This window comes from Pecten maximus, chromosome 10 (genome assembly GCF_902652985.1).
Source record: "Pecten maximus chromosome 10, xPecMax1.1, whole genome shotgun sequence".
Lineage (NCBI taxonomy): Eukaryota > Metazoa > Mollusca > Bivalvia > Pectinida > Pectinidae > Pecten > Pecten maximus.
This window is the reverse complement of record NC_047024.1, coordinates 17512663-17529257: the sequence shown is the minus strand read 5'-3', so window position 1 is coordinate 17529257 and position 16595 is coordinate 17512663. Positions and strand designations below refer to the sequence as shown.

Sequence of the window (16595 nt, the reverse complement as noted above, 5' to 3'; positions counted from 1 at the left end):
AAACCTACATGTAGTGAAGATATAAACCTGCGTCCTAAACCTACATGTAGTGAAGATATAAACCTGCGTCCTAAACCTACATGAAGTGAAGATATAAACCTGTCCTAAACCTACATGTAGTGAAGATATAAACCTGCATCCTAAACCTACATGTAGTGAAGATATAAACCTGTCCTAAACCTACATGTAGTGAAGATATAAACCTGCGTCCTAAACCTACATGTAGTGAAGATATAAACCTGTCCTAAACCTACATGTAGTGAACATATAAACCTGCATCCTAAACCTACATGTAGTGAAGATATAAACCTGCGTCCTAAACCTACATGTAGTGAAGATATAAACCTGTCCTAAACCTACATGTAGTGAACATATAAACCTGCGTCCTAAACCTACATGTAACTGATACAAGTTTTTGTATTCATCCTCCATAAAACCTAACCATGCCATTGGGAATAAAATGCAATTTCGCAAAACCATATTCAATTTCCAGTTTTATTATTTTTCTAAGCAAGAGCACTGCAGACAGATCACAATTACGCCCATCTGACCCTATTCAATGATTTTTTTTATATGGTTTAATATTTAGGATACTCATGGACTTGATAATGATCATCCTAAAAAAATAAGTCCATTATGGGTAAAAAAAAATTTAAAAAGCTATCATTGCCGGAAATGAAATCCATATTGTCCCAAACACATCTAAAAATCTAAAAGTCTTTTTCCAAATTAAATCCATATTGTCTTTGTTAAGACCCCACATGAACTCCACAGCAACAATTAGGACAACTACACGTGATCTGACTGAACTGTGGACCACTGAAGAAACTTGTACTTAAACTTTAACTGGACGGACGGACAGATGGACAGATGCAGACAATTCGACGGGCGTACCGGTAGGTTGACTTCACATTTCTGAGACCATGTAAGGTATACAACTTCACTACTTTCGTTTACATAAACAGAAACCAAGCTCTTATGCCAGTTCCATTTATCCTGTCTGTTCTGGTTGGTATGGTGATCATGTTGGCCAGACAGTTCAGTCTGTAGTTGTAAATTTTAGGGTCATCAGCAGACAATTAAAACACACACAGAATATATAAAATGTCATCCACAAATAAACTAAGTATAAAAACCATTAAAGGTATGTGTGGGCTAACAGAAATTCAGAAATAACCATATCAGATTAGACCTCCTCGAAATAGAAATCTCTATACTATCTTGACTTTTATACAGCAACTTCTCAATGGGATTTATTTTGTAACAGTCAGGTAGTGTTTGACAGTCAACAATACAATATTTATACTGGCAAAATATCGCTTTCCTAATTCCATCACAGATTTGGAAACCAAAGCAATATAATTCATGGCAATGTGACCTTCAACAACATATTAAAACACATCTGAAGGAAAATTAACCTGGTTACTTATTCCGGGACACACTGGGTCTTAAGTTAGACATTTGTTCTACTTTCAATACAAATGCCACACCTGTGTAAACAAATTCACAGGTAACTTATACATTTATTACACAACTTCTTAATTAATATCCAATAAAAAACAGTCAATATGAAAACAGGTTGTTAAATTTTGATTGCCTTTAAACATGGCTCCGCTAAAAGTACTGGTTAACATAAAGCTGTCATTGAGGATATGCATCACAGAGTTGCCTCCCTTGTACAGCATTGCTGTATACAGCCAACAAAAGCAGCTCATCATTCCAACTTCCAGAAAGTTATAGAAGATAATATCCTTTCAGTCCTTATCTAAACCAATAACCTAGCACAGTAATTCAATACAGATTTAAATCTAACTTTAATTAAAATTAAATTTCAATATAAATTTACTTTATATAAATATTTTGTTGTAACTTCAACCTATTTGATATTTTGTAAATTTGAAATGTATCCACATATATGATTACGGTAACACTTTAAATTTTCACAAATTGAGAACTTTTCCCAGATCCAATTTAGGTATGAGCTCAGGATCTTTAGGATGAAAAAGAAAACAAGCTCATTCTTTAATTTCAACCTCAATAGTAGCATAACAGTATTTCAACAATGATATTTGTAATTTATCAAATCTATTTGAGGTTTTAAGACAAAGCCTTATCTGTAGTAATCGTGGGCCATCCTACTAGCTCTGTATGAGGACTACTATACTTACTGTATGAGGTACAGGTGTTTGTGTAGCTATCTCACGTCGTCGCTGGGCCCTTTCTTCCTCATCTCGAACTTCTGTGTTCTGCTTTAGGGTCTGAAAAAATTGGAGAAAGAAACATGGATGAAATTTGATAAATGAAAATACCGTTTCAGTCAAGTTTAAGTTCATATAAAGACATTGCTGTCTATTGTAAAATGGGAAACTTCACTCCTTCTCCAATGTTTTTTTTAATCATTTATTATATGACAACCCTTCTGTGGAAAAAATAGTATTGAAGTACTAATATATAGATTGTTACCATTATGATTCTGAATTTGATAAAAAGAGAAATTATTTCAAAAGAAGCCAAGGTAAAAATGAGACAAGATTGTAATGGTCACCTGAGTTTTAAACATGTAGATATATTCTATGTATTTAACATGTAATTCTAAATATGTCCTATAAAAACAAAAGAACAGTTTAGCTCCTCCCAAAGCAGAAACATAAAACCCAGGGACAATAACCATTTGATTCTAAGCACATCAAGAAGAAGATTGTAACACTTTAAATGGCGTCAACCGATACGGTCGATGAAACGGACGCTCCGCAATTTTGTGAATTTTGAGGTGTTTCCAGAAGTACGCCGTTGTATAGAGATGGTACTGTGTGAAGATGAAATATCACTTATTACAGGTATCTTGTCGATTTGACATATAATTGTCGCATTTTCGAACATTTTGAGATTGATTTGTGCATCATTACTATATATATACAGTTGTATGCTATAGATATCGACACAGGTGAGCGATACTCACCCCGAGGGTCGCGGTATAGCCGAGCGACCGTCACGCTCTACCATCATTTCATAATGAGTTTTTCCACCATTAGCGATACTCACGACGGTGATATTCAACAGTATGAACCCCATGAACAATCGTATACACCACAGTATACCGAACTTGTGTCCGTAAATTCCCTCGATCTAACAGAATGGGAAAATGGTCAGATTCCATTGACGTTTTACGATATGAACGAAACAATGAGTGACAGTTTACGGGATGTAAGTCTCGCGTCACAAAGTGAAGAGTGTAATGAAACCACGTCACAAACGATTGAAACGTCATCTTACCTCACTGAAATAGAAAAAATGAAAGATACTCCTAAAGACGTCATGATAGACCATATACGGAATATCACACGCGATAGTGTTCCTGATCTTGAGGCTCTACGTTATAAACTGTTTACAATTGCAGTTATTAGAGACGATTTCCCTAAGAAAGATGGTTACCTAAGGAAACGTCGCGTAGCCCGTAGTACCGGGGCAGCACCCGCATGTAAAAAGCTTGCGAAAGATTGTTTTGTTCTGACCCGCGCGTGCGAGGGTGAATACACAGAAGACCTGTGTGAAGTGGTGCCGTCCAAAAGCAGAAAAGCGCTTAGCACTGTCAGCAACAAAGCACAGAATACGGAACAATCCGATGTTGGTGGTATTGTATCTTTAAAAGAAACTGTTATCATCCTACAAAGAGAAATTCACGAAATGAAGTGTGAATACAATAAAGTCGTGAACAACCTCGAACAGAAAATTGACAAGTTATATAAAGAAAAGGACACAGCACAGAAAAGAAGGGAAAAAACACAAACAGAAACGCGACAACAGCTAAAACAAGTAACAGACAATAAGCATGAAAACAAAGCCCTACTTGAAACTGTGAACGAGCTCCAAAGAGAACAAACAGCAAACAAGGCGGAAATTGAGGCTCTGAAACTAGAAAATAAAAAAATCAGAAACGAACTTAATGAAATTAATGTAATTTACCAAGATTCATGTAAGAAAATTGAAGATGTCGAGAAGCAGGTAGTCACCGTGAAAAAGGACATGAAACAGATTGTTGAATCCGCTTCAGACTTCAAAAATATGGCGAGTCGGTACGACAATGACCAGTTAAACGGCGTCGCAAGTACTAAAAAGTCGCTCAAACTATTATCGGAACGCGTTGGTAACTACATCAAATGCTACGATTCCGACATGACCAAAACTCAAGATTCAATACAAACATGTGCATCTTCTGTAGAAGGGATAAAAAAACAACTAGACAAGTTGAGGAAAAAAGTTGATAAGAGCGAGTCTCAAGGTTCATGTAAATCAAAGTCTACTATTGATGATCGCGCAAAGCATACTGTAGAAACATACAACAGATTCAGTGTGCTAGACGCAGACACAGTTCCTCAGTCGAGAGGTATACAACGACATGACCCCGAAACACAAACGAACGCACCCCTCAGCCACAGGTGCGTGGATATACCAGAGACTCACACGAATGCGCCTATCCATTCGAACTCCGCAACAACGTCAGGCGCGAGTCCACCCAGTAGTACAGGAGTAGAAAACAACGACAGTAAGGTTTGTGGAGAGAAAGCCAGAGAAAGGGAAAGTCGATCGTACTCCACGGTTGCATCAAGTGCTATCCCTGTACATTTTCCCACTTCGGCTTGTCGAAGTAACACATCCGCTCCCCGTTGTGAAAAATCTGATTTTGTAAAAGAACAGTCAAGCTTGGCAGACCGATTTGTTGGATACAAGGCTGTGTCGAGACAAAAAATAAGCCGGTTCTATATACATGGTATTAACAAGAGAATAGCGTCAGAATCAGCGATGAGGGATTTTCTTCATAAATCAGGTGTGCGCGTGACGCATATAAAGTATTTTCAGAACAGTTGGAAATCAACAGCCTCCGCCCAACTAAATATACAATCAGAGGACGTCGGAATCATATCGGCTGGTGGCTTCTGGCCTAGTGGAATCGGTATGAGAGAATGGGTTCCGAGACAAGTCTTTTACAACCAAATCAATGATGGTTGACTCAATTAACATGATGTGTTGGAACATAGAGGGCGTTATGGCCGGCTCTCCATATTTACTGGAATGTTTAGAAAAATATCATATAGATATTTGTGGTCTTTCAGAACACTGGGTGAGAGAATATAATTTATCTTTCTTCGACATGTTTAAACAGTATGGTTATACAGCTATAGTTAAACCGGTTCATGAAATTGACCCTTTCCGGTATAAATGTAACGTTAGAGGTGGTGTGGTAATTCTTTGTAAATCTAACAATTTTATTTTTTCGGAAATAGAGGTTGAAAGTTCAAGGATAGTTGGTGTGGAGATTCAAACTCCCAATAAGGAATATTTGTACTGTTTCGCAGTTTATATGCCAGCCTCATCAAGACCAATTGATGTTTTTATTGAGCATGTTGAAATTCTAGAGTCACTAGTTACAGTTTACTCAAAAAAGGGTAGGGTTTTTATAATTGGTGATCTGAATGTTAAAATCAGAGGGCACAGAAGTAATTTTGAAAAAAAATGAAAGGTCAAGTGTATTCCAATCTTTTTTAGATAGAACTAATTTGTATTCTGCTAACGTTCAGTTAAATTGTAAAGGACCAGTGTACACCTTTTATCCTCAAACAGGACACTGTACTATCATTGATCATATCTTAATTCAGTCAAACGTTTTTGACTTGATAAATTACTGTGAAGTACTAGACGATGATCTTCATAATTTATCGGAACATCACCCTGTCATATGTTCCATATCCATACCAGTTTCTGCCCCTCATTCTGCGGGATCTGCATATGTAAAATATAATTGGAAAAAGGCAAAAACAATCAATGCCTTGAAATGTTATACAATATGTCTAGATGATAATTTGAGTTCAGTGATTATACCTGAAGGTATTATATCGAATAACGACATTGACGGATATTATTCTAACATAGTATTGTCAGTCAAGAAAGCTGCTGACTTAACATTACCTAAAAGTGAATACAAAAGTTATCTTAAACCGTATTGGAACGACGAAGTATCACAAATGCATAAGGTAATGACTAATAAAAGGAAACGTTGGATCTTAGAAGGTAGGCCAAGATCCGGAAGCGTCAGTTTTTTGGAGTATAAACAAAACAAAGCTATTTTTCGCAGAAATTTACGTACTGCCTTTCATACTTATATGTCTAATCAGTTTTCTGAAATTGATAAGTGTGGTGAGATAGACCAAACATTGTTTTGGCAATTGTATAAACGTAAAGTTAATAAACGACCCCAATCACAAACTGAATTAAGGTACAATGGTAAAACCTTACGTGAGCCTGCTGACATTGTAGAGGCATGGGCGTTACATTTTGGTACGATATTTCAAGATAAATCGGATGAATGTTTTGAAACAGGCTTTGAAAATGATATTAACACGCATATTGACAATATTGAGTCCAGTGTTAAGTTTGAACAGGATAATTTCCTGAATGACGTCATTACGTCAGTAGAGATATCGACGTCATGCAAGAAACTCAGCACAAATAAAGCTGGAGGGCATGATGGTTTAGTTTATGAGCATTTTAAGTACGGAAGTAAAAAACTATTCGAACATATGGCTGCGTTGTTCAATATGATAATAAAAAATGAATACATCCCAAAACAGTGGAAAAAGGGATTAATTGTTACGTTGCACAAAGGTCAAGGGAAAGTAAAAGATGATCCCAATAATTATAGAGGCATCACCCTACTGCCAGTCATGTTTAAGTTATTTGAAATGTCTATATCAAATAGAATCAGCCCAGTCATATGTTCTGATACGTTTCCCAATAAGCAGCAGTCTGCATACCAAAGTAATCTGTGTAGCCTATGCACATCTTTTAACTTACAAGAATGTATTAATTATAATTTAGAAAATGGATCAAATGTATATGTTGCATTTTTAGACAGCAACAAGGCGTTCGACACAGTGTGGCACGCAGGTCTTCTTTTTAAAATACATGAAATTGGACTGAGAGGCAAGATATGGGTTATTCTTAAAGAAATGTATACACATGTAGAAAGTTCAATCTTATTTAATGGCTTAACATCACCTTTGATCAAAATGGAGAGAGGAATTTTGCAAGGGGGATCTTTGTCTGCCAAACTGTACCTAATTTTCATAAACGAATTATTGAATGAAATGGAAAATTGTGGAAACGGCGCAGTTATTGCAGATTTAAAAGTTAACATCCCAACTCAGGCAGATGACATTTGTCTTGTTAGTACAAATTTTCAAAGCCTACAAAAAATGGTTAATATATGTGAAACCTATAGTAAGAAGTGGAGATTCACTTTCTCATCTACGAAAAGTAAAATTGTATTGTTTTCTGAAAAACGCATATCCCATAATATACAAAATGTCTATCTATACAAATTTGTACTGCCTGTAGTTGAAGAAATTAAACATGTCGGAATATTGTTAAACGGCAGAAGAAATTCAGTTGAAAGAACTACTAGAGCATGTTGTAAATTAAAAACTGGTGTTATGTCTCTTCTAAAATCTGGGGCTCATCCCAACGCACTTAACCCTCTCACTGTTGCTAAAATAGTCAAAATTAAAGTGTATCCTTCTGCACTTTTCGGATGTGAACTATGGTTACTCTCCAAAACTGAAGTATTATTATTAGAAAAGGCACAAAATTTTATTGTGAAAAGTATTCAAAGGTTTGAAAAGAGAACTAGGACAGACATGTGTGTATCATTGCTTGGCTGGACTAGTATTGAATCTTATATTAATATCAAGAAATTATTATTTCTGGGACGAATTTATAATATCGATAATAGTATGCTAGTACACAAGATATTTATTACTAGATTTTTTATGTTCATTGTAAACAACGAAAAACAACAGGGATTTATACCCGACATTATTTCTATTTTAAGAAAATATTCATTGTATGAGACTTTTGTTGACTATATAAAGCTAGGGTATTTTCCGGGGAAACTACAATGGAAAAAAAGTGTCTATGAAAATGTATATAGAGTAGAGGAAACTGCATGGTTAGAACGTATGCATAACCACAATGACTTTTTCAGATTTAAATTTATTCATTCTAAGATTAAACCACATTATTTATGGAAATTGGCTATTAAATATCCTCAGTATTATAAATCTATACACTGTATCATAAAATTATGTACAACATCTCGTATGTTGGACCATATGGCTTTATGCCACTACTGTGGTATTTTATACAACGATACTTTAATGCATATAATTCTACATTGTGAAAAGAATACTGCTATTCGTGATAAATTATGGTGTTTTTTATTTAATATGTTGGGTATTGATTTTATTGCGTACCTTCACAATTTATCAGATTTTGAACTAGTTAATACTTTATTAGGAAGCAAGTTAGACTATGACATGTCTAACGAAGACAACGAATATGTAAGATTAGCAAATGTAAATTTTCTGAATGAAATGCTTAAAAATATAACCCAATTTGCTAACAATTGATGTTTCAATATAATTACTTGTGTGTGAAATAACTTTGTATATGTATATTCAGACTATTCTTGTTTATATGTTGATTGTATGATGTAATTATTCTATTTGTGAATCTTCATTTGCGGAGGAAATAAAGAGAATAATAATACTTACTGTATGAGGTACAGGTGTTTGTGTAGCTATCTCACGTCGTCGCTGGGCCCTTTCTTCCTCATCTCGAACTTCTGTGTTCTGCTTTAGGGTCTGAAAAAATTGGAGAAAGAAACATGGATGAAATTTGATAAATGAAAATACCGTTTCAGTCAAGTTTAAGTTCATATAAAGACATTGCTGTCTATTGTAAAATGGGAAACTTCACTCCTTCTCCAATGTTTTTTTTAATCATTTATTATATGACAACCCTTCTGTGGAAAAAATAGTATTGAAGTACTAATATATAGATTGTTACCATTATGATTCTGAATTTGATAAAAAGAGAAATTATTTCAAAAGAAGCCAAGGTAAAAATGAGACAAGATTGTAATGGTCACCTGAGTTTTAAACATGTAGATATATTCTATGTATTTAACATGTAATTCTAAATATGTCCTATAAAAACAAAAGAACAGTTTAGCTCCTCCCAAAGCAGAAACATAAAACCCAGGGACAATAACCATTTGATTCTAAGCACATCAAGAAGAAGATTTTTGAAGTTTCAGTCAATTTGACCTTTTTGACCCTGATCCACAGGCCCCTGATTGGTGGGAACCATATTCCAACTTTGGTTAATTTTTGGCCCAGGAAAGTTTCTGCAAAATTTCATCAAAATTGGTTCAGGAGTTTTTGTTAACAGATGAGGGACAATGCATGATGAACGATGAATAAAGATCGGAAAAGGTCGCTGAGCTCAGGTGACCTAAAAAACATTAACCTTAAATTCAGTAACACTGACTGACATCTTAATACCGAGTACTGTAATTTCCTGGCACTAATTAAATTAAGTTTTAATTACTACATAATCTTAGAGAAATAAGTTCAAAGTTAATGCACTGCAGAGAGAATTAGTGACATATTTGCGAAGTAAAATGAAAGTAAAAAAAACAAAACAAACAAGATACAAAACTATTAGTGAAGCTGTGATTGCTTAGAAGTCCGTGTATGTGTGTTTAATTGTGAAAATTGTGTCAATTTGTGTTTGTTTTTTTCCTTACAAAATAAATGTATCCTAAATATATATCAATGTACCTATTAACAAATTACATAAATTCAATATAAAACCAGAATTTTTTTAAATATGAATTAAAAATATAACGAATCACATCCAAACCCAAATACCTATCATAACCAATCACAACGGCACTCTCTGTACGGCAATCAAAGGTGACATTTCATCGTGGACAGGTTTTAATAAACATTCTGAAGTTACTGAGATCTTCAATCCTATCACAATGTATTTCTTTATTGAAGGAAACAAAAGAGCTAGTCAAGAGAGAATTTAATAATGGGAGATAACTACTGATAAATAATGTACACTGGTGTTCTGTTAAGAAATGAAGTGGTTTTTAAAGAAAAATCTTATTCTCCTCTTCTTCAACCAGAACCAAAACTTGTGACTAAGTTACATGGTATGTTGAACTCGGGAGAAAATTGATGCACATTACATATTTCATACATGTGTGTTATCTACGCCAATTATAAAGCAGTCATTCAAGGAAGAGTGAAGCGTCCTGTCATACTTTCTACAGATCTGATAACAAGTCAATGGACCCTTGTTGATGATACAACTTTTTACTACATCCAATCATATCTGTCATTCATAACTTCTTCTCCCGATCAGACAGAATCTCTATTGCGTAAGTGGTTTGAAAAAAAATCTGTCCTGAAACGCCATTCAAATTTGTATTTACAATACAACATTTTAGTATGCGAATCTTTCATTTTATTCTAGTAAAGTTTTACTAAATGAGAACAAATTCTGCAGTTATTTAAATATTTTCCATTTCCTGAAATTTAAAAAATAATATCCAATCCAGTCCAGCAATACATATCAATACATACCTGAATTATGACATAATACTATTAATACCTTTTTATAATTATGAAATAACATTTTCTACCAAGTTCAGAATTTAAATTAAGGTAAAGTGTGGTATATGAGTATCGATTTTGAGGATTGAGCAGCATACTTACTGTTTCACAATGATTCTGTATTGAATTTGTTTGCGATCGAGCGACAGATGTTATACATATCGTGTTGGTGACTGGACTATAGGCGTGGACTTAACATACCAAAGAATGTTGATCTTCTTTACTCTATTGTCCTCACAACTCTGATGTAAATGTTATCAATGTCTACTGAGACAGCCTTCACCCATAACATTTAAAGGTTAAGTTGCCCAAACCATGCCACCCATCACGAGGGAAAGATTGCTCTCACATGAAATGCTTTATTCATTAACAAATTACAGGTTTGAGCAGAAATAACATTTAATACCAAGGTTATGTTACCATAAACACAGCCAATTATTCAGTAGTCTCCATGAAATACTTTATTTCTAATATAAAACTGAACCAATTCTAACACATCTGAAGCAGTTTAACATCAATATCAGTTTGTCCTTGTCGTTATCAGGGGAGACAACTCTGATTAGAATTACTCATCATCGTGTGTATTAGAGATAGGGTATGTTTGTATTGCATGGACAGTAAATATTTGTATCCAACACAATATGGGATGTGTTCACGGATGTGTTCCCAACACAGTTTAACATACCACGGCCTTATTAGCTAGGTTGTTTTGTAAACCTTTACAACAGGATAATATTATATCGGATACAAATCATATGTTTTACATGTATCTTGTCTCGAAAGTTTCAAACTCTTCAAACATATTCCAAAATGATTCAACAAGTTTATGATGCTGTTTTTTAACATTTTTTGGTCTTTAGTTCTCAACTTATTCTTTTCAGTTTGTTTGTTTTTGTTTAACGTCCTATTAACAGCCAGGGTCATTTAAGGACGTGCCAGGTTTTGGAGGTGGAGGAAAGCCGGAGTACTCGGAGAAAAACCACCGGCCTACGGTCAGAACCTGGCAACTGCCCCACGTAGGTTTTCGAACTCGCAACCCAGTGGTGGAGGGCTAGTGTTAAAGTGTCGGTACACCTTAACCACTCGGCCACCGCGGCCCCTTTTATCTTTTCAGAACATTAGTCATGTTTGTGAGCTTGGTATGGTAATTTGTAAACATCCTAAAACACAGGTATTTATCATACACAGAGCATGAGCCTGATGTTTTATGCAATTATCATAAATGTACCAAATCATATATTCAGAGGTTCTCATTCATACAGCTGGGTAGACTAGTAGACTTTGAGTAATACATATTTCCGAGACCTAGAATACTCCATACAAAGTTTTTACTAATCTCAGCTTATAGATCCTCCTTTATAATCATATACGAGCTAGAGAAACATGACATTCTGTTTATCTGTATCAAGTCAGGCACACATTTAGCCCTCACCGAAATCATGTATTGACATTTTTTATTTGTACCCTATCCATTAACCAGACAAATCCATCATGCTGTCATACAACCCAACATTTCCTGTGCCTTATCTCCTCCTAATTCTCAGTCAAAATTACACATGCTTTTTCAATAATGTTGATTTTGAATGTACATATCAGACCTCAGGATAATCAATATGAAACTGATAAGACTTGAAGTCTCCAGCTCTACGTCTGAAGTAGACCACGATCTACACTGTTTAACACCGGACCACAATCTACACTGTTTAACACCAGACCACGATCTACACTGTTTAACAGAGGTCATAGACCACGATCTACACTGTTTAACAGAGGTCATAGACCACGATCTACACTGTTTAACAGAGGTCATAGACCACGATCTACATTGTTTAACACCAGACCACGATCTACACTGTTTAACAGAGGTCAAAGACCACGATCTACATTGTTTAACACCAGACCACGATCTACACTGTTTAACAGAGGTCATAGACCACGATCTACACTGTTTAACAGAGGTCATAGACCACAATCTACACTGTTTAACACCAGACCACAATCTACACTGTTTAACACCAGACCACGATCTACACTGTTTAACAGAGGTCATAGACCACGATCTACACTGTTTAACAGAGGTCATAGACCACGATCTACACTGTTTAACAGAGGTCATAGACCACAATCTACACTGTTTAACACCAGACCACGATCTACACTGTTTAACAGAGGTCATAGACCACGATCTACACTGTTTAACAGAGGTCATAGACCACGATCTACACTGTTTAACAGAGGTCATAGACCACAATCTACACTGTTTAACACCAGACCACGATCTACACTGTTTAACACCAGACCACGATCTACACTGTTTAACATAGGTCATAGACCACGATCTACACTGTTTAACATAGGTCATAGACCACGATCTACACTGTTTAACAGAGGTCATAGACCACGATCTACACTGTTTAACAGAGGTCATAGACCACGATCTACACTGTTTAACATAGGTCATAGACCACGATCTACACTGTTTAACATAGGTCATAGACCACGATCTACACTGTTTAACAGAGGTCATAGACCACGATCTACACTGTTTAACATAGGTCATAGACCACGATCTACACTGTTTAACAGAGGTCATAGACTACGATCTACACTGTTTAACAGAGGTCATAGACTACGATCTACACTGTTTAACAGAGGCCATAGACCACGATCTACACTGTTTAACAGAGGCCAAAGACCACGATCTACACTGTTTAACAGAGGTCATAGACCACGATCTACACTGTTTAACATCAGACCACGATCTACACTGTTTAACAGAGGCCAAAGACCACGATCTACACTGTTTAACAGAGGTCAAAGACCACGATCTACACTGTTTAACAGAGGTCATAGACCACGATCTTCACTGTTTAACAGAGGTCATAGACCACGATCTACACTGTTTAACAGAGGTCATAGACCACGATCTACACTGTTTAACATAGACCACGATCTACACTGTTTAACAGAGGTCATAGGCCACGATCTACACTGTTTAACATAGGTCATAGACCACGATCTACACTGTATAACAGAGGTCATAGACCACGATCTACACTGTTTAACAGAGGTCATTGACCACGATCTACACTGTTTAACATAGGTCATAGACCACGATCTACACTGTTTAACACCAGACCAGGATCTACACTGTTTAACAGAGGTCATAGACTACGATCTACACTGTTTAACAGAGGCCATAGACCACGATCTACACTGTTTAACAGAGGTCATAGACCACAATCTACACTGTATAACAGAGGTCATAGACCACGATCTACACTGTTTAACACCAGACCACGTTTACACTGTTTAACAGAGGTCATAGACCACGATCTACACTGTTTAACAGAGGCCATAGACCACGATCTACACTGTTTAACAGAGGTCAAAGACCACGATCTACACTGTTTAACAGAGGCCAAAGACCACGATCTACACTGTTTAACAGAGGTCAAAGACCACGATCTACACTGTTTAACAGAGGTCATAGACCACGATCTTCACTGTTTAACAGAGGTCATAGACCACGATCTACACTGTTTAACAGAGGTCATAGACCACAATCTACACTGTTTAACAGAGGTCATAGACCACGATCTACACTGTTTAACAGAGGTCATAGACCACGATCTACACTGTTTAACATAGACCACGATCTACACTGTTTAACAGAGGTCAGATACAATCATTTATCATTTTCCGCACTAAACCTTGATGATCGTTTTCCTTAACAACAAATCTAAACCTACAATCTAGAAGGGAAATAATTTCCTTGAATATTTACATAGTTACAATAGATAAAAGGATTGAGTGAACAGTTGTATTTGCTAACACATGTGTTGACTTAAACATGGTGTGAGATCTAATATTTACTTCAGCATTTTCCTTTTTTATCCCTCTGAATACCAAAGTTGTCCCCAAACATTCATGGAAATGTCACCAGTCTTCACAGGACGTTAACAATAGATAGCTTCTTTACAGACAGAAATATCAATATGTATCCTGCAATAATCAAATGTCCTCCAGTAAGCCCCTACATGGAGACAAAGTTTGTGTAATCTTCTTGAACTATGGCACAGTGGTTTATATTGATATTTTGTAATGATTACTGACATTATGCAATAGGCTTTCAAAACTGACCATGACATATTTCCCACAAATTATAGATTAAACATATCTGGAGACAAGAAATACCTTTGGTTCTATAAAACTGTCACCAAAATTTCATGTAAATGGTTTTCCGAATCTGACTTTTTACACAATTGATAATTTTTTTTAGTAATTTAATCAGAAGTAGATGACTAATTCAGTATTTGCATACATGTAAGATTTTATCATTGACTTTATATTTTGATCTGGTCTATAGAATATTACTGATTTCTGGTGATAAATGAGTTTATCTGATAAGCCATCCTGTCATGCTGACAAAAATAACCGATTTTACACGTGAAGTAAGATTGATGGTGACAACTGAAAATGATGATGGATATCAATGAGGAAAATTGTGAAACAAAATTATATTTACAAAAGGAAAACAGCTGGCACAGTTAGAGCTGGTACTGATGCGCCTGCCCATTGTCGCTAGTCCGTGTTGTGTCCAGTGGTCAAGTGTAAACACCCTAACACTACATCCTGATGTTGTGTCCAGTGGTCAAGTGTAAACACCCTAAACACTACATCCCGACATTGGACATCAGCACCTGTTATCCACTCCCACCTCACCAACTCTCAGGTAAATCACAGGTAAAATAAGGCACAGTTCCAAGTCAACAGAAAAGTGAATGGCCAGTGTAAAATTCCAAGGAAGTGAAAAAACTTTCAGTCTTGCATTGTTACCTGCGTGAAATACCTGACATTTAAGTTCTAATTGTGGTTAAAGTCATCATCCAGGTAAACGAGATCAAGTGTAGCTTTAATAATTGTCACGCCACACATTCTGTCACACCTGAGAATGTCCACCGTACCTGTTAATGCCAGCCCTGTCTGCAGGTAAGACAGGTGTGTAAAATGCACCACGACACACATGTACACATACAAACAGATGACTTGTTGATATATTCACACCTCAAAATACGCCTTATGTTGGCAATCACTACACGTCCCGTAAGTGATGAGTCACATAACAAGGACAGACATCCCTACAGTGGGGTGGGGTTCCTAAGGACCCGTTCTGACCCCTTCATATCCGGTAGGGGATTGTTAGGGAGGCCCGTAGTATCATACACAGGTGAGTGTTGACAGGTAGCACCTCCCCTGAATTACCTGTACGACCACCGACCACTGAGTTGTATAGGGAGGATAAAGGGGTCCACTTTACTAAGATCCACTACGACATTAGTCCAGGTATTCATTAAAACTTCTAGCCTGCTCAATGGATACTGAACAACAAATACATGGTTATCCATGATCAGTTAGATGGAAACAGTCGGATACAGATATAATTTTCACAGCTGAAACATACCGGATTAAGTTGATGTGTTAGACACCCTTATTGCTAATCCTTACCTAATAACATTATCAATACATTATTGTGAACTAATTAACAGTAACCAAGAACTCAAAAGGTTCTCCCTCAACAACATACAGACTTCCTGCTCTATATTTTGTAAGGCAGACCTTTTCTGACAATGTAGGGTTCATGACCAGGCCCACAGGGATGTTCAGACCTGAAACTTCCCGTGTATGAAACATGGCCCTGACCCTGTCAGGTGACTTGATCTCTGTCTCTCTGAAGTGATCTTGTTACCTTTTGTGTAAAACATTTCCATGTACCTGTTGTTAACTCTTGACCTCCCTGTTAACTAAGCAATACATTTGTCCCGTCCTCCCACTTTTTATAACAAACTATGAGCTGACTGTCAGCCCCTTGGCAAGGTAACACATAAACCTCAAGGACGAAAGTAGGGGGTGGTTTATAGGAGTATCAAATAATACTGTCGAACATTTTTACTAAACTGCAGGAAATGACCTTATTGGCAGATATAATTCATATTATTAACAAGACATCCAAGAGGGATATCTCGGAGTCAACCATTGAATGGTCTTTATTGGTCCTATGAACGATTGATCTTT

General features: G+C 36.2%; 1 protein-coding gene across 1 annotated transcript in view; it reads right to left on the bottom strand.

The window, feature by feature from the left end:
- Positions 1 to 16595, bottom strand: part of LOC117335465 (rho GTPase-activating protein 39-like) — a 151511-nt gene that overhangs the window by 46026 nt on the left and 88890 nt on the right. Inside the window, exon 4 of the mRNA XM_033895477.1 lies at positions 8607 to 8696. Within this exon, the coding sequence (XP_033751368.1) occupies positions 8607 to 8696 (90 nt within the window). The remainder of the gene's footprint in view (positions 1 to 8606; positions 8697 to 16595) is intronic.